The 18,634-nt window shown below is 39.0% G+C and overlaps 2 protein-coding genes across 6 annotated transcripts; both read left to right on the top strand.

Moving 5' to 3' along the window:
- On the top strand, positions 1–13,392 carry LOC103718298 (putative calcium-binding protein CML13). 5 transcript variants are annotated; one of them, XR_015987178.2, is made up of 9 exons: positions 1–158; positions 3,472–3,595; positions 3,685–3,721; positions 3,833–3,860; positions 6,897–7,049; positions 7,201–7,303; positions 9,117–11,545; positions 11,698–11,768; positions 13,067–13,392. XR_015987178.2 is itself a non-coding variant. In XM_026808943.3 (8 exons), exons 1-8 carry the CDS (start codon positions 156–158, stop codon positions 13,129–13,131), a joined length of 600 nt encoding a protein of 199 aa, XP_026664744.3. In that variant the 5' UTR covers positions 1–155; the 3' UTR covers positions 13,132–13,392. The 5 variants fall into 5 exon arrangements, 2 of the variants coding, with proteins under 2 accessions (XP_026664744.3, XP_008805271.3); XR_015987180.2 differs by lacking the exon at positions 11,698–11,768 and having other exon boundaries at positions 9,117–9,671; XR_015987179.2 differs by lacking the exon at positions 11,698–11,768 and having other exon boundaries at positions 9,117–9,676.
- A 1,470-nt stretch (positions 13,393–14,862) lies between these two features.
- LOC103718310 (pentatricopeptide repeat-containing protein At5g39350-like) lies at positions 14,863–18,432 on the top strand. Its single transcript, XM_008807063.6, has one exon. It carries the CDS (start codon positions 14,985–14,987, stop codon positions 17,985–17,987), a length of 3,003 nt encoding a protein of 1,000 aa, XP_008805285.3. The 5' UTR covers positions 14,863–14,984; the 3' UTR covers positions 17,988–18,432.
- Positions 18,433–18,634: the final 202 nt, after the last annotated feature.

Genomic DNA, 18,634 nt, shown 5'->3' with positions numbered 1-18,634 from the left:
TTGGTTGGCAAGTCGGAGAGGAAAAAGCCGGCAGCTTTCAAAACTGCCCAATTTCGATAAAGCCTGAGAAGAAGCACCGACTCTCGGGGCGTGCGCGCGAACCCCAATCGACGACGATTCCCTAGAGGAAGCCTCCACAAATCCAGCCCAATTCAATGGTATCTTCCGATAATTTCTCCACCAATTCAATTGTTGTTTCCTTTCGTTTCTCCTTGCCTTGATTTCTTTGATTCGTTCTTTCTTTTAAACCTCGCCTTTTCTTCATGTTTTATTTTTCCTTTCTTTTTATACGGCAATTGTTATTGGGAACTGGACCGATCTCCAAATCTATAGTATTATCTACTAGATGGAAGTGTATAATTTTTGGATTAGGGTTTGCGTTAGTTGAATAGAAATTTGACTTTGTTCAAAAGGTGTGATTTTGTTTAGCCAATTCTTTTTCTTTCTATCCATTAACTATGCTCTACAAATTTTCATGATCTGTCCGGGCTAGGGTTTATAAATACCATTAGTGCTAATTCTTCGGGTAGTGCTGATTAACGTGCTAATTGGGTTCTGGGTCTAAGAAGATTTGCATGATCTTCGTACCGATTGGAACAAATTGATTAAACTTCCTATTTATGGGTGCAGATCTTTTCATTTGCTGCAATTTATGCACTTGATATTGACATTTCTAACAAATTTTAGCAAACAAATACAGAGAAGCAGGATCAACATTAATAAACCATGGAAACAAAGGTGAAAATTCACGTTGTCTACTAAACAGACGAGCCAATCGAATTGAACCTGTAGAATTTAGATGATTATAGTGAAAATAAATGCTTCCTAACTGTCAATTATTATGACAAAAGATCATAAAGCCAATATTTTTTCGCTGCAAATAGATAATTTCTTTGCCTATGTCTAACAATTACAAGTTCAGTAAATTCCTTTGATGGCAAATGTTTGTGTTGTCTATGTTTCTATTCTATGCTTCATGACAAATAATGCAAGTGAGGCGTACATATCTTGTTATAATGCGTTATCTACAGCAACAGTTGAAGAAGCTTGGGTTATAGATAAACCAAGTGCTTGCTGGGTGCTTGTTTAGATTTCACTATATTATAACTTTCCATGCATGGGGAGGTTCAGTTAAATTTCTTAATATTGGTTAGCGTTATCCAGCAAGGTGGATGGTCTCTTCGATCATTGAGTTTTGTGGACCTATCCCAGTGAAGGAAGTTTGAGTAGTGATTGCTTTTTTTTTACAATAGTACATGCATCACAGAATAGTTCAACTTTTTTTTCCAATTAATGTGTCATCTACTGAGCTTTGTAAAATAATTGCCGACATTTTTTTTTCTGAAGCATAACTCATGAATTTACCATGGTAGCCCCCAATAACGATTTGATGGATTATTTCAACCATGTTAAAAGTCTATTGCAGTCATTCATTCGGTATTTTTGTGCCAGAATAGGATAGGGCATGAATAACAATCTAAATGTGCTCTTTATCAAAAACTGATTAACAATTTTTCTATTCATTGATTCAGGTCAATTAAAAAATCTTTTTGGAGAAGACTTGTTCTTGTGAAGTATCCATGTTTGCGGCATACCCTTTGAGTAGTAATTTTGAAACTTATATTAACTAGATCTTCTTCATGTGTAATGCACATGAGAGGAAGCTTATCTATTAAATTATCTATAAATGGGTAGTTGAAGAATCCATAATTTTCCCCTTTTATCAATTTTCTTTACCTTTTACCATGAGGGCAAGACGTTTGAAGAATGTCTAGTATCTTCTTTCCCCATTTTTTCCTTGTAATCTTGTGAGATTTCATGTGATGGTACAATTGAACATCAAAGTGGATGCATTGTGAAGAATGAGCCTGGATTAAACTTCGAAGATCAACACAGATATTGAAGTCAAATTGAATTGAATAACCCTTTGTTTTGTGAAAGAAGTTCTCTCCAAGAATTTTTATTAATATATAAAAAATGAGGATGAACCTTGGCGCAATGGTAAGGTTGCTTAATTGTGACGTGGGTGTCACGAGCTCGAAACACGGGTTTGAAACATAAAAACATTCTTTCCGCATGCTGAGGTAAGGTTGCATGCATCTGACCTCCCCTAAACCTCGCAGTAGCAGGAGCCTAGTGTGGTGGGTCGCTCTTTTATGCCAAAATCCCACCATTCATACAGTGTATCAGAAGCATATGTAGGACATGACCTCAAACTTAGGCATTAAATTTACAATGCAATCATAGTAGAAATATGACCCAATAATAAGGAAACATGCTGGAATTGTTTAGTTACAAAGATAGAACATTGCCAAAATTTGATATTGTCTTCAATGAAAAAAAAATATGGCAAAAACCTCTAAATCCGTGAATCCACCTAGCTCTTGTGTAGTCTTCGCCCGTGAATCCACTAGCTCTTTCAAAGCTTAGCATAGTTCATCGGGTTATAGTACCTGTTGGCTGCATTTAGTGCTGCATTACAAGTAAAGCATCTAATAGAAACAATTAAAAGTGCCTCTTTTTTATTTTTCAAAGTGTTAAGCGAAGCCGGCTGGGGTAGTTTGTTGCCGACTTCACTTAACGCTTTGAAAAATAAAAAAGGGGCCTGCGGCTGCTGTTTTATTCGAAAAAAGGGAGCCGCAGGGCTCCCTCTGCCTCCCTTCGCCTATATATCTCTCCCGCTCCCTCCCTTTCTCTTCCTCTCTTTCCTTCTCCCTCCCCCTCCACCGGTTTCTTGAACCAAGAGGCGGAATTGTGCCGGTCTGTCCCCGGTATGGCTTGGTATTGGGCAATTCGGGGCGGTACAACATACCATAGTTATTCTGTTATCTAAAAACTTCAGTTCTTAAGTTTTCTAAAGTGCCCAAAGACATATTTCAAGATTTTTGAAGTGGCAACACTTTTGGGCACTCAGACATAATGCGGCATATCAAGACACTCCTTGGCATCTTAAAATTGGAGTGCCCTAATTACATCAGTTGCACGCTATAAGTGTCGCCACTTGACACAATTTTTTGGAAGGTTCCAATAAAAGACAACTTAATATAGTTCTATAATTGTTAACAATTTTAGATGCTAAACAACATTAACTTATTGTTTCAGACATTCCTATTGAAGGGTCATCTATTTTTCTTCCTTTTGTTAGTGTGATCTGGTGTGAAATGCAGATTTATTGATAAGAAGTACCATTAACTTAGACTCATATTCAGCATATTTAGAAATATTGATAAAATATATTTTTTTGAATATTCATATCATATGGAGGGTGGGTGGTTTTGGAGTTTGAAGTGTCATGCACTTTAGAACACTGGGAAGATTGGCTCCCATGCCAACTTCTAGGTAACAATTGTACTTAGATTAAAATATTTGATTCATATAATGCTTCTGAAGCTTTGTTATTAGAACATCCACAGATGCTCTTTACCTTGTCTTATTTGAGTAAATGTAAATTTATGATTGTTTGTTATGTAGGCAAGTTTTCAGCCTAGGTTAGGGTCTAGAAGAGAAACCCCAAGAGGACGTCATCATGGTTTAAGTCAACAAAAGAGGCAAGAGATAAAAGAAGCATTTGAACTCTTTGATACAGATGGTTCTGGTATGGACTTTTGTTTAAATTATTGTTAATTTGTTTTTCTTCATTTGTCTCTCTTCCACTGTGGGATAACCTACGAATCTTGTTTACAGGGACTATTGATGCCAAAGAGCTGAATGTTGCCATGAGGTAATAATTCCTTATTCTATTCAGTAGGCCCCATTCTTTTGAACTAATATGCATCCTATCTCATTGTAGAGGGTGATGCAACAATACTCATATGTAATATTTTATTTGCAGGGCCTTGGGTTTTGAAATGACAGAAGAGGTGACAAGTCTTCTCTCTTTCTCCCCATTTCAAGTCATTAAATCTCTTTTCCTTTTTGCCTTTTAAATTATACTTAAAGTTCGAAGTCATTTTACAAAGTTATATAAGTTTATTTGTCTATTTATATAGCAATTCATGGTGGAGAATCTCTGTTAAATACAAAGGAAAGCTGTAAATTGGTGTGAGGGAAGAGTGATTTGTAGGCCAATACAACATATTCATGGCAAACACCATGGGATAAACTAATTTTTGTGGAAAACTTTACAGATGATGTAAGAGTCAGGGAAGAGGAAGCAATTTTCTAGATTTTCTTGAAGTTCCATTACTTGGCCATTTATTTTTCCACTAGCCTCCATTCTGTATCTTGCATAGGAACTGCCTTTCTACAAACCTGTATTTCATTTTCAAATGGATGTGTGTAGATGGGAATGTCAAGCCTTTCCATGATCCATTTGATCATGCTCTTCGGATCACCTCCAACGATAAGTTGTTTGGTAGTTCTTTGCTTGAAGCAGAGATGACCCTAGTCTGCAGTCCATGCAAGGTTATTAGATTGGAAAGATAGCCACCTTGTCTTAAAATTCTTGAGAAGTCAACCAGTCTGCATGTTGCATAGTTCACAATATCTAAGCAGAAACCTATGAAATGCAGTATATGATCAATCTTCATCTCCTTAATCTGGGCATGTCTTCCCACTTGATGCACCCTTAGTATTCAGGAGAAATGCATAGGAAACAGAATAAATGATATAAATTCTTTATAAACCTAGGTTAGCATTCCATGAGGAAAGACTGATACTCTGCCTCCAGTACATCGAAACATCAGAGAAGGAAATAAAAGCACTAAAAGAGTAAAAGCCATCATGTTGAGGTGGAAAAAAGCCAGATCCAGAGGACCTACATACTACGAGCATTGCACAAAATTAGCAAATACAACTAACAAGTGTCCTCAGCTAACTATCTTACCGCAATCGGAAAAAAATATCTTTATACTTGTGCTATTACTAGTATTTCGGAAGATGACCTTGAGAATTATAACTAAAGTTTCTCTGCACGAGAAATAATACTACCAGCATATAAGCTTCCTATAATATTTGCAATATATATATAACATCTAGATTGTGAACATGATAGCCAAGGGTTCCTAGAACTTCATAGCATTCAATATGGACTAAGGATTTTGATGTATTTATAACTAAAGTTTCTCTTCACAGGAAATAATACTACCAGCATATAAGCTTCTTATAATATTTGCAATATTTATATAACATCTAGATTGTGAACATGATAGCCAAGGGTTCCTAGAACTTCATAGCATTCAATATGGACTAAGGACTTTGATGTATGATATCTTCATACAAAAAAAAAGTCTTGTGATATATTACTTGTTCCTTTGGTAAGTGGAATATGGTTATCCACTACTTAGTCTTGATGTGTGTTTAGTATTTTCAGTATGTTACTGACATGTCCTCTATACATCATGCATTTCTATTCTGTAGTACATAGATGAGGCCATTTGCAAGAGGATGTGGACTGCAATATTCTTGATCATTATGATGAGTTGCCATATTGAAGCCACCACTAAGTTGTTAAGCAACATTGGAATAATAGATATAGTTAGAAACTTATGAACTTCTACATGTTGCAAACTCTGGAATATCCAGGAAGATTCATAGGTAACAGTGGATCATATGTTGAATCTTCCATCAATTGCATCTTGATAGATCATTTTGTTGCTGCTTTTTCCTGATTTACCTATATTAGTTGAAGCCAAAAAAAAAAAAAGCCATTGGTATCATCTTGTTAGACTGGATTCTGGATAAAATTTACTTTGAATTCCTAATTCGAATATTCAAATAGAATCTTACTGCTTGGTGCACTTAAATCATAAAATGTATAAATTTGCTTATAGATGCCTGGCTGGGCTTTAAAGGCTTATCCTTGTCAAAAGAAGAAAATGAACTGAAATTAAGTTAAATGAGCTTAAATCATGCTAAGTTCTACTATATAATCAGTTGAAGGGGCTCACTAGTCACTATATAACTCTTTTGATGTTTTATCGGTATTATGTATAAGATTCTAGACACATTTTAGATCATGCTTAATACACTTTTGTAAGTGGCAAAAGATAATCTTCGTTTTCTCGCACAGTTTTGTACAATCCAAATTACACAAACCCATGCTTCTCCTTATCAAGCATTTGAAAGTACAACCATGCTTCGAGTTAGTATTTGAAAAGTGTTTGCTTTATTATTGGTCAAATGGTTAAGCTTGGTTAAGCTGCAACTGCTCCAAAAATTCTTGGATGTTCTTAACCATTTTTGTCAACTATTGCTGTCCCAATATAACACTCCTGGTAATAACAGACTGAACGTTTTGGGCACCCTTGATTCATGTGTGGTTTGATACGTTGATTGTATTTCAGTTATTAGCATAACATGAAAAATGAGGATCATCAAATCTGCAGGAATTTCTTCTGGCTAAATAAGAACTAGTTTTCAAATTACTTATCGAGAATTTTAAAACAAGTTTTTCCGACATGTTTGTGTATATATGTACTTAACACAAAAGAATACCTAAAAAGTTTGAAATAGAAAAATAATGTATATGAATAAATCAATTCGTCAAGACCTGTAAGGTGTTGATTGCATAATTTTTTTTCTTGTTTGATTATTCCTTTTAAATCATAGAACAGTGCTATAATTTCTTTTAGGACAGTGGCAGCCCCAAAATGAATAGTGGGCCATACAAATTAATAATCGAAGTCATCCATCATGATTATATGTAATATTTTTTGTTTTGATTTTTTTTTTAAAAGGTAGCATGTCCTTGTTGAACTTACTTCGTGCATGAATCAACTGGTGCTTATTGCTATATATTTTCCTTTCAATTTTTTTTGACAGAATAGCGATTGAGTGCCATCAATCATTCCAAAATGAATGATGTACAAAGTTCCTGTATCACTGAACTTTGATTTGGTTTTGCATTATGGAAATCTGACTTGAAGCTAAAACACAACACCCTTTTGTTATTGCAGCAAGTGAATCAGATGATTGCTGAAGTAGACAAAGATGGCAGTGGTGCGATTGATTTTGATGAATTTGTATACATGATGACAGCCAAGATGGGAGAAAGGGATTTCAGGGAAGAACTAATGAAAGCTTTTCGCATTATTGACCAAGATAACAATGTAAAATTCTATTTCACGTTCTCACTTTTATCTATATATCAATATCTATGTCCCTCTCTCTTCCATCTATCTATCTATTAATTATAACTTCGATGGTGTTTTATATGTGACTTTTACAAGGTTGTCATAACTCTTTTGGGGCTTATTCCAGGGAAAGATATCTGATGTTGATATCCATCATGTTGCTAGAGAGTTGGGGGAAAACTTTACTCTTCAAGAGATCAGAGAGATGATAGCAGAAGCAGACCAAAATCGTGAGAACTTTTTCCTTTTGAATCTTCAGTGGAACCCTTGGATAGTCTCTAGGGTTAATAATGTGCTTTCATGCATCTTATTTTGTAAATCATGCTAAACCTACTTAATTTGATCGAGTAATTTCTCTCTTATGCAGGCAACAAACATATTCACCTAAAATGTTTTTCTGAAACTTTTAGGAAGCACAACCAAGATATAGTGTCAGTAATTTGTAGAAATACTGGTAATACTTGCAACACTTATTTAGCAATAATTAGAAGAATCTTGCCTTCCTTAACTAATTAGAAATCAGCAGCTCACCTATTATGGCTTCGGTAGAGCTTCAACAACAATGAGGATGGAATTCGAACTGGAGAGGAGAAAAATATTTCTAGTTTTAGTTTCTATTTCTGTCTGTGTAATTAAGAGGAACTGCAATAGTTATTTCGGAACATTTATATCCCACACTGGTTGACTTTAGAATGAGGACTCTTCATAATGCATATACAGTATCTATATGGACTCCTGGTAGAAAGAACATGGCTCAATGTGTACAATAAAATTGTGAAAAATGGAGAAAATCAAAACCCTTTCCTTATCAAAGTGTCAAGGAAAGATATTGGAAATGATCTAGCTTTTTGTAAAATAAGCATTACACCTTAAATGTGTTCCACTTTATATTGCAGAATGCACAAGGAGGTTATGTATATAAATCATTGCCTTATCAAATTCGCATTTTTTGTATTTTGGAAACCATACAGTAGATATGCTTGAATATGGTTTTACCTTAGGGTAAGTCAGAATTTGAAGCTGTGTTTTATCTTCGTCCTCTTTTTTATTGGCATATTCCTTCATGAAACCATTCACTAATAGTAATTAAATATAAATGTTAAATTATTATGTCCTACATTGCTTATTAATTTGGCAAGAAAATGAACTACAATATATGAATAATTTTTAAGTTTTGAATTAGAAAAAGGACAGGTAAGTTTTTTTTGGAATTCGGTGGTGTATTAGTGTACGGGGCATAACATACAGATTCCTTTAGTGTAAGGATTATGTAATTGTTAGATAGGTTTGGGAACTTCAGAGAAAGATAAGGTGCATCAAGCTCAATACACATCCTTGGTGCCATTAGCTGAGGAGCCGATTGACACGTGCCGACAAGGGTTGACAGTCCTGGCAGTGGGCAGTCGTGACAGCGACTGGCTGTTGCGACAACTCTGCATTCGGCGCGCAGTCAGTACCATATGCCTCCATGCGGACTAGCTGCTACGTCACGGCCGTACAACCGACCGTTGCCTGGCCATTATTATATGCCACGTCAGCTTAGGTAAATGACAAAATAGGCTCCCATAGATAAAGGGACAGCTCGAGGGACCTTAGGTACGCATGATATTTTCATCCACTCATAGAGGCCACCCTTTGCTGAAGCTTTTTTCTTTTCATATTGTTGCCTCTCTATCCTAACTTAGGCATCGGAGGATTCTCCACTGGAAAATCTCTGGCAAGCAAACTTTTTGTAGGCCATCCCCTAGGGAGATCAATCTCCCACTCCTTCCTTGTCCACCTCGGTTCTTACTGACCTCAAGACCATCCAAGCCGTGCTTCGATCTTAGTCTGGGACTCAACGACAACATAGGCGGTTATAGCTTTTTACTGCCACGCCTATATAAAGAGGGCCGAAGGACCCCAAAAGAGGGGCTCTCGTAGCCAGGAGCTCCCATTAGCTAGGGGCTCTCATAGCTCAAAGCTTTTATGGTAAAAGGCTCTCAACCCCTTGTCCATCATCCTACCCTCTTTCCCATCATCCTACCCTCTTTCTTTTGGCAGGTTAGTAGGTCTATGAGCTGCCAGAGGCCGGGGTGAAGCCCAAAGCCAAGGTGAAACTCAAGGTCGAGATGAAACCCAAGGCGAAGGTGAAGGATGAGGCCGAGGTGAGAAGGCCGACCAAAGGAGGCCGACTAGAAGAAGACAATGCTCTACGCTAATCTTTTCCTTCGTATTTTTTTTATTCTCTATTGCTATTCCAAAGCCCTCTCTGACTTAGGCATTGGAGGGTCTGGCCGGAGCCAATTCGGCGAGCCTTTCTCTTCTTCCTTTGTGTACAGATCGACATCTCTTTGCGGATAGATTGGCACCCTCCAAACCTTCATAGTCGGACCGAATTTTGCGGCAACAGATTAGCGCTAGAAGGAGGGCTCCTAGCCTCCAGCTACATCAACATCAATTGATGGGAGGAACAATCAGCATGAGGTCGCGAGGAGCCCATGGCATGTTGCATGCCTTGCAACGCCATGCTCCAGCCTCGGCTGATCTCTGCAAAGCACCTCGACGGCACCCGATCTCACGGACTTGGAACTTCGACTATCTCCGCATCTACTATCAGTAAGGTCCATTGTATTCCGGCTATCTTTAATTAAAAAAAATCTTCTTGTCATGTCTTTGCCTTCAGATCGGACAATTATGATAAGCGGACTCGACTTGACACATCCTGAAAATGCCTGGGCCCCAATAAGGGAGACACCCTGAGGATGTCTGGGGCCTCCTTAAACCGAGCCCACTTGGATTTTGACCGGTAGGCAACTCCAGAGATGCCTCCGAGAGCATACTCTGAAGATAAACGGAGGCGACGATCTATTGAAGATCGAGCCCACTCGAATTTCTTCTGATAGGCAACCCTAGAGATGCCTTCGAGAGCATACTCTAGAGATGAACGAGGCGCCGACCTCCTGAAGACCGAGCCCACTCGGATTTTTTCTGGTAGGCAACCCCATATATGCCTCTGGAGAGCATACTCCGGAGATGAACGAAGGCGCAGGCCTTCTTAAGACTGAGCCCACTTGGATATTCTGAGGTAGGTAATCTCAAAGATACCTCCGAGAGCATACTTCAGAGATGAACGGAGGCGCCAACCTCCTGAAGAGCAAGCCCACTTGGACATCTTCTGGTAAGCAACCCCCGAGATGCCTTCAGGAGCATACTCCGGAGACGAACGGAGGCGCTGACCTTCTGAGAACCGAGCCCACTCGGAACTTTCTCCGAATCTCAATTCATGGATGCCTCTAGGACCATGGTCCAAAGATGAAAGGAGACCCCCGAGCTGATCTGGGATCTCCTCACTCAAAACTCCTTAAGGGCCAAACTCTGAAAAGATCAATCGAGGAGCCCGAGGCGAGCTAAAGCTCCATAAGGAGAAGAGCTCGGCATGATGACTGAAAAGTGGTCGAACACAAGTAAAGACCGAAGTCGGGTACTTTGAAAATTTCTTTACTTTTATTATCTTTCAGTATATATATTGAGCTCGACAGTGCCCAAACGAAAGAAACTACACAAAAGGTCAAAGCTTGGAGCGACGACCTGAACTCGAGCAAAAATAAATAAGAAGGATGAAAACTAATGTCAGGTACTTCAAATTTTTTTATTATTATTTTCATTGTTTTTCTGCATATATATTGACCTTGACAAAAATCAAGCAAAAAGAGCTACAACAAAAGGTCAAAGCTTGGGGCAACGATCTGAACTCAAGCAAAAGTAAACAAGAAGGATGAAAACCGAAGTCAGGTACTTCGAAATTTTTTTTATTTTTATTGTCTTGCTGCATATATATTGACTTTGGCAGAAACCGAGCAAAAAGAGCTCTAACAAAATGTCAAAGCTTGGGGCGACGACTTGGACTCAAACAAAAAACAAACAAGGGCAAAAATTGAAGCCAGAGACCAGGCAAAACAAAAAGTACATTGAGCTCGGTTTACCCGAGCGAAAAGAAAAAGGACTTCATCCTTCACCACCTTCGTCACCGACGCGTTTAAGGCTCCCTGACAAAAGCTCCATCCTCGATCTCCATCCTCGATCGAGATGACGACATGACTTTCGCCATCTGAACTGGAATGCAGTTCGGTCTCAGAAGTGGGAGGCAAGTGATGGAGAAAATATTGGACGCCTCGACCTCGAATCGGACCGACCTCGGTATAAATTGAGGTGAACTTTGGCTCCAGCCGAGGAGTTATTAGCCGAGGAGCCGATTGACACATGCCGACAAGGACTGATAGTCCCAATAATGGGCCGTCGTGAGAGTGACTGGCCATTGCGACAGCTTTGCATTCGGTGCACGGTCAGTACCATATACCACCCACGTGGATTGGCTCCTATACCGTGGCCGTACTGCCGGCTGTTGGCTGGCCATCATTATACGCCACGTCAGCCCAAGTAAACAACAAAATGGGCTCCTCTATATCAAGAGGCAGCCTGGGAGACCTCAGGTATGCATGACATTTTCATCCACTCACAGAGGCCACACTCTGATGAAGCTTTTTTTCTTTTATACTGTTGCCTCTCTATTCTAACTTAGGCATCGGAGGATCCCCCACTGAAGCCAATCTGGCAAGCCTTTCTTTTCTTCCTTTGTGTACAGATCGGCATCTCTTTGCGGATCAACTCACACCCTCCAAACCTCCATAGTCTGACCAGATTCTGCGACAAAAGGTCTGATGTATAATTTTCCCAAGCTTGGTCCATGTAATATATATGTATGTATTTATGTACGTATGGATCTATATGTGTCTTACCTTTTTGCTGATATAGAAAGCAGCTTCTCTCTTAGAGGTATCCATGCAGACTGAAGTTATATTTTCTTGCATCTGCATCTCAGGCTCCCTTCTTTTTCTTGCATTTTTGAATAGTTGCCTTAACCAAAAAAGCTAACATTTGGTCCCAGACCACTACAACAATACAAGGGAAAACACAAAAGTCTTATCTCAAACTTTCACTATACAAAACCTATGAGCATAAGCATTCAGGTGCTGCCCAAATTGAAACTATTGAAGGTAGACTGCATGACAAAACTAATTGACTGAAAATACTTCAGATCTTCATCTCATTTTTTAAGGAATTAAATTCATCAACATAGAATGAGCACATGCATTGACCCACTTCCTATGTTAGTATCCATGAAGGCCTCCATCAAGTTCAAATAATTCCAATGTAAAGACGATTGTTAATCTTGTATCTCTAAGTATTTGTGTTATCTTAGTTCATACACCATCTTTACCGCAAGAGACTTTTTCTACTTTTATGTCATTACTCAAACTAAAGAAATTAAAAGAAAAGAAAATCTGGTGTGTGCCTCATTGTCTCATCTTCAAAATACAAGGTGTTGTAGAAAGAGAAACTTGTGTCTATGTGATACTTCCCCGCGATCCAAATTAGATTTTTTATAGCCTTTTTACCTGTTAAAACTTTTCCTTATTGCCTGCAAAGCAGAAACAGTTTGTCCTCTCTACCTTTATTGCAATTAGCTAAATTTGAGTGTTTCAACTTATTCTTTCTCTTTTCTAATTATCATTCCAAAATTCTCTTCAAGTTTCTTGCACCTCTCTGTAAATGCCTCCACTCTGTTGCCTTCTTAAGAATCACAACTAGTTGTAAGCTCTTTGGAGAAGGTCTCCATTCTACAGTTATATTCAGAGTTTCATCTTGATGTCTGTACCATTGTACTGAGTTTAAATGTTTTGGGCATAAGATGCATTTCCTGTAGCTAATGTAATTATATTTTACTCTTCTACGTTGCCATGGGGTGGTCCCTGTGGACTGTTATATCTTCCTCTACTAGTTTGAAGAATTTGCTAACTAAGTTTTCCTTTGACTCCATTGCGATATGTTGCTTATCCCTAACAAATGCCCCTCTGCAAGTAACAAATAGAATTTCACTCCTGTACAGTTGCTTGACTATTTTATCTACTTAGGTTATAGGAAATAACTGAGATATTCATCCGTTATTGCAGGCGATGGAGAAGTTGATCTTGATGAGTTTATCAGGATGATGAAAAGGACAGGTTATGGTCATTAAATGTTCGATGTTATCTTGCTGCAAAAGGCTGTGAATTCTGTTATGATGCAAGTGACTAAAAGAGCTTCGAATTCTAGATTGTGATGTAAATTAAATTAACCTGCGTGCCAAACGATACTGTAGTTTTATGCACTGTATCTTGCTTTATTTTATTTCTATCGTTTCTAATGTATGGTTGTGCTGTTTGATAGTTGTAATACTCATTAAGAATGGCTATTTTCTTGATGTTGAATCGATAATGCGACCACCAGATTATTTTCACCTGTGACCAATGATTTGCTGATCAAAGAACCAATTACATCAAATTTGTACCTGTCCAGGGCTTGAGCTGTTGTATTCTCTGCAGAATTGCTTTTCTTTGATGGTAAATACAGTCCAGGAGTTAGCATTCCTTGTGGACACATGGAGGAGAATTCCCTCACACAGTGGTGACATCTTCATGGATTTAAATAATGTTGGCCGTGTGAGACTTGCAAGTTGCAACGTGAGCTTTTTCGTTGGTACATTTCCTTCATGCTGGATACAAAATCTTCTCCTCCCTCCGGATGGTGCATGGAAGAAATAAATCTCACAGTACAGTGGTGTATTTATACCCTCTTTTTTTTTTTTTTTTCTGTTTACGTTTTATTTTTTTTTTACATCCCCACCGATCGGTAGTGCATTTATCAGTTCTCTGTGTCACACTCAATGAAGTGGATCCAAGTAATCTACGTGCTCGCTTATTGAATGGTCTAATTTCAACATGAAAAATAGTTATCTTGGTTTTCTATATTGGCCGGTATTCTGATGGTCCGGTTCTCATATTTCGCTCCGCTCATCATTATTGAGGAGATGGTGATCAAATTCAATATTTCATATTGTACCCAAAAAAGAAAAGATACAATATCTCATAGGGAGGCCAAGATATTAATAATGCCCTTGCTACTAGCTTATTGTTATTAAAATCAAAGCATAAATTGATAGTCTCAATTTTATTATATCAGCTACTCTTTCGATGTATTAGTTTTTCTTCTAGGAAATAAATAAATCTCATTTATTCAGTAAACTATATGATGGTGTCGTAAAGATACCAAGCTGGATGAGCAACATGCAGATCTTCTTGTGGTATTTGGTAGAACAACTTTAAACACTCAAACAAATTTCTCAATACATGATTGGCTCAATAATCATTGGAAGAGCTAGGTATTTTAAAAATGTTCCAAATAAGTGGCGAACATCATAAAACAATTCTTATCTCTCTCTGTCTCTTTATTAATCCACTTCATATTTATCCTTGAACCGAATTCAATCCGTAATTTGATATGTAGTTGGAAAGAAGGTTATATATTTGCCTAAGCCATCCGGAGAGATTCAAATATTGAAGTTCTCCAACATTTTTTTTTTAAAGCACAAAAAGCTCTTCAACCTCTTTTATCAACCTATGAAAAGCCATATCCAACAAAAAAGCCATATCCAACATGACTCCCACCAAAATGACGACATATCTAATAATAGAGCAGCAAGATCTTGACCAAAGTCTTAGATTTAAAATATAAAAACAGTAGAGTTTTAGGAATTAATCTAGCTTGGTAATGGTAAAAGGACTTTTCTGGTGAAGGTAAAAGATAAAAAGAAAATATTTCATAGTTCCAAGGTAACTGACAGACATGTAGAATATTGCACTTAAAATCTCGAATATTGCCACGTGTAACGCATGGATTACCTATACGAGGCAGAGGATTGTTCAGCTACTAGGAGCAAATCCAAATCCAAATCCAATTGAGAGGCTTCCCTCCATAGATACTTTGAACCGCCCATGGAAGCAAAACCTTGCGCAGCCCAGCCATGGGCTTCTCCTCTTCCTCCCTAGAGAAATGGCCGCTTATCGTAGCCTCTTCAGATCTCTCCTCCCTTCTATCCTCCATTCCAAACCTAACTATTCTCTCCTCTCTCCCAAATCATTCTTCTCCACGCTCCCACAAAACCCAGCCTTAAACCCCGCACCCCACCACCCCACCACCCAAACCCACACCAAATTTCTTCGCCTCTTGCGCCGCTGCGACTCGATAGAATTCCTCAGTAAACTTCACGCACTTCTCGTCATTAGTGGGTTTATAGAAGACTACCTTTTTGTTGGTGAAATCATCGATAAATACCTCGTCTTCAATAGTCCCAAATTCGCGATCTCTCTTTTCGATACCACACGCAAGCCAAACTTATCCCTGCAAAATCACACAATTAGATGCTTTTCAAATCATGGATTCTACGCCGAACTGTTGTGTTTGTACGCTCGGTTGCAGAATTCATGCTACCGCTGCTCCGATAATTATACATTTCCCTTTGTGATCAAGGCCTGCGCCACTGTTTCCAGTCTTCGATCAGGGAAGGAGGTTCACTGCGTGGTTCTTAGAACTGGATATGATGGCAATTTAGTGGTGAAGACTGCTCTTCTTGATATGTATGCTAAGATGGGGCATATGGAATTGTCGAAAAGGGTTTTTGATGATATGTCTGAGAGAGATGTGGTTTCTTGGAACGCTTTGATTTCAGGGTATTGTTCGAATGGGTCTGGCCAAGATGCTTTTGAGGCTCTCCGGCTGATGCAGGCGAATGGTTTCATGCCTAATTCAAGCACCTTTGTTAGTGTCATCCCCGCGTGCACAAGTTTAGGAGCGTTGATGTGGGGAAAGTTGCTGCACGGCTTTGCACTGAAATGCGGGGCTTTCGGTGATGAGGCTCTCGTGCCTACTCTAATCTCGATGTATGCTGGATTTGATGATCTATATGCTGCTAGAATGCTGTTTGAAACGTCATCTATCAAGGATTTAGTTGTTTGGAATGCTATGGTTTCAGCATATGGACAGAATGGGAAATGGGATGAAGCCTTTCAAGTTTTTCAGCTCATGCACCGCACGGATGCAAGCCCTAATCTAGTCACGCTGGTGTCTGTTCTTCCCTCTTGCAGTAATCTCTTTAGCATTCATCATGGTGAGTCTATTCATGCTGTTGGAATCAAACTCGGACTTGCAGATCAGATCTCTGTTGTGGCTGCTCTTGTGTCGATGTACTCTAGGCTTGGGGATTTAGATTCAGCTAGATATATTTTTAATGCAGCACCTGAGAACAGCCTTCTCCTGTGGAATTCTATGATCTCTGGCTATCTTCAGAATGGGGAATGGAGCATGGCTCTCGATACATTTCGTGATATGCAACTTAGAGGTATTGCTCCAGATGCAATTTCTGTGGTTAGTGTCATTTCTGGATGCACTTTAGCTAGAGAATTGCACTCTGGTAGGTCTGCCCATGCATACAGTATTAGAAATGGATTTGGCTTGAACACAAATGTGACAAATGCACTCTTGGCTCTGTACGCTGATTGTGGTCAGTTCTCTGTTAATCTCAAGTTGTTCGACAAGATGCAAGTGCGAAATGTGGTTTCTTGGAATACTTTAATATCTGGGTGGGCTAAGCTCAGAAATATAGAAGCTTCAATATCCTCCTTTTGCAAGATGCGCCAAGAAGGTGTACAATTCGATGTGGTTACGTTAATCAGCATTCTTACTTGCCTTTATCTGGTTGAAGACCTTGCACGCGGAAAGTCCATCCATGTTTTGGTGATCAAAACTGGGTGTGATGAAGATATAACTCTTACAAATGCTCTTATAAGTATGTATACAAGCTGTGGTGATATTGATGCTGGTCACCAACTTTTCAACAGGTTGTCCTTCAAAAGCATCGTCTCTTGGAATGCTTTGATGACAGGATATCGTAAGCAAAGCTTATTCTGGGAGGTCATGGTCCTTTTTGATGAAATGAAGATAAATGGTCAGAAGCCAAATTCTGTTACCTTGCTCAATATATTACCCTCTTGCGAGAGCAAGTTACAGGGCAAGTCTCTGCATGCATATGCCCTTAGAAATTTTTCTGTGTTGGAGCCAGCTCTTCTTACATCAACAATGTGCATGTATGCTCGATTTGATAATGTAAACTATTGTAAGATACTATTTGAGATGGTAGACAAAGGAAATGTGGTTGCATGGAATGCTCTGATGTCTGTCTACATTCAAAGCAAACACGTAGAAGAAGCAGTAAATTCTTTCCAGGAAATGCTTCGAACAGAAATAGAGCCTGACTCCGTGACAATGCTAACATTGATCTCAGCTTGCGCGCAGTTAGAAAGTCTCGATTTAGCACAATGTGTGATGGGTCTCACTATTCACAAGGGCTTTGAGAAGAACACATCTGTGAGCAACTCTCTTATAGACATGTTTGGCAGGTGTGGGAGCATATCAACAGCAAGAGAGCTGTTTGATGGATTGAAAGAAAAGGATCCGATCACTTGGAGTGTGATGATAAATGGATATGGAATGCATGGGGATGGTGCAGCCGCCCTTGGTCTCTTCTCAGAGATGAAAGAAGCTGGGGTGGAGCCAGATGATATAACTTTTATTAGTATTTTGTCAGCTTGCAGTCATGCTGGTTTAGTCGAGCAAGGCCGGATGTTGTTCAAATCGATGTCGGAGGAGCATGGTGTAGCACCGAGGATGGAGCATTATGGCTGCATGGTGGATCTTTTTGGCCGCACAGGACACTTGGTTGAGGCATATGATCTTGTTAAAAATCTGCCTTTTAAGCCTTCTGCTAGCTTGCTGGAGTCTATGCTGGGAGCCTGTCGATGTCATGGCAATGCTGAAATTGGAGAAGCTATTGGGAAGTTGCTCATTGAGTTCAGCCCCCATAGTCCAAGTTCATATGTTATGCTGTCCAACATCTATGCAGCAGCTGGAAGATGGGCTGATTATGGTAGATTAAGGTGGGCAATGGAAATGAGGGGATTGAGAAAAGATCCTGGAATTAGCCTAATTGAGGTAAAATAGCAGCCTAATTATTCTCCCTACTTCAAATGATCAAGCTACTCTTGTCTCTCCATACCTCCTTTTTTTTTTCTTTTTTTTTTTTTTGTACATTGACTGCTCACACTAATCTCGCGTGAGCACTGCCATTTGAGTCAAGAAAAAGGATACGACAAGAGGTGGAGGAACAGATATAAAACGGGTTCAGAGGATCTCTTCGGAATGGTGAGCAGCAAAGGAGGTGATCCAATTGGCAGTTCTATTCGCTTCCCGGTATACATGCACCATGTGAAAGTCACTACACTCCCTCACCACACTCTCCGTCCTTCATTGAGAATGATAGTGTTATTTTGATGATTAACAAGCATTTAACAAGAGTATGTTATAAGTTAAAACGATACTTCATTTATAAGTCTGTTACTCTCAGTATATTTGTATAAATTGATATAGATACATTTCATTGTTTATATGAATGAATCTAACCTTGAGATGCAGCAAAGTGTGGATTGAGTCGACCCAAAAGATGATTGGGTCGACCCCGGCACATCAAGAAATCATTTGGCACACTTCTGCAAAAATGGCACAGATGAACAGTGAGTTGGGTCGATCCAAGGAAAGCATGAGTCGACCCAAACTTCAAGATCCTCAAACAACTCAGAAAATGGTTCTCT

This window comes from Phoenix dactylifera, chromosome 5 (assembly GCF_051530095.1).
Source record: "Phoenix dactylifera cultivar Ajwa chromosome 5, Ajwa_hap1_PhDact_Kaust_v1.1, whole genome shotgun sequence".
Lineage (NCBI taxonomy): Eukaryota > Viridiplantae > Streptophyta > Magnoliopsida > Arecales > Arecaceae > Phoenix > Phoenix dactylifera.
This window is presented reverse-complemented; position numbering and strand designations above follow the sequence as displayed.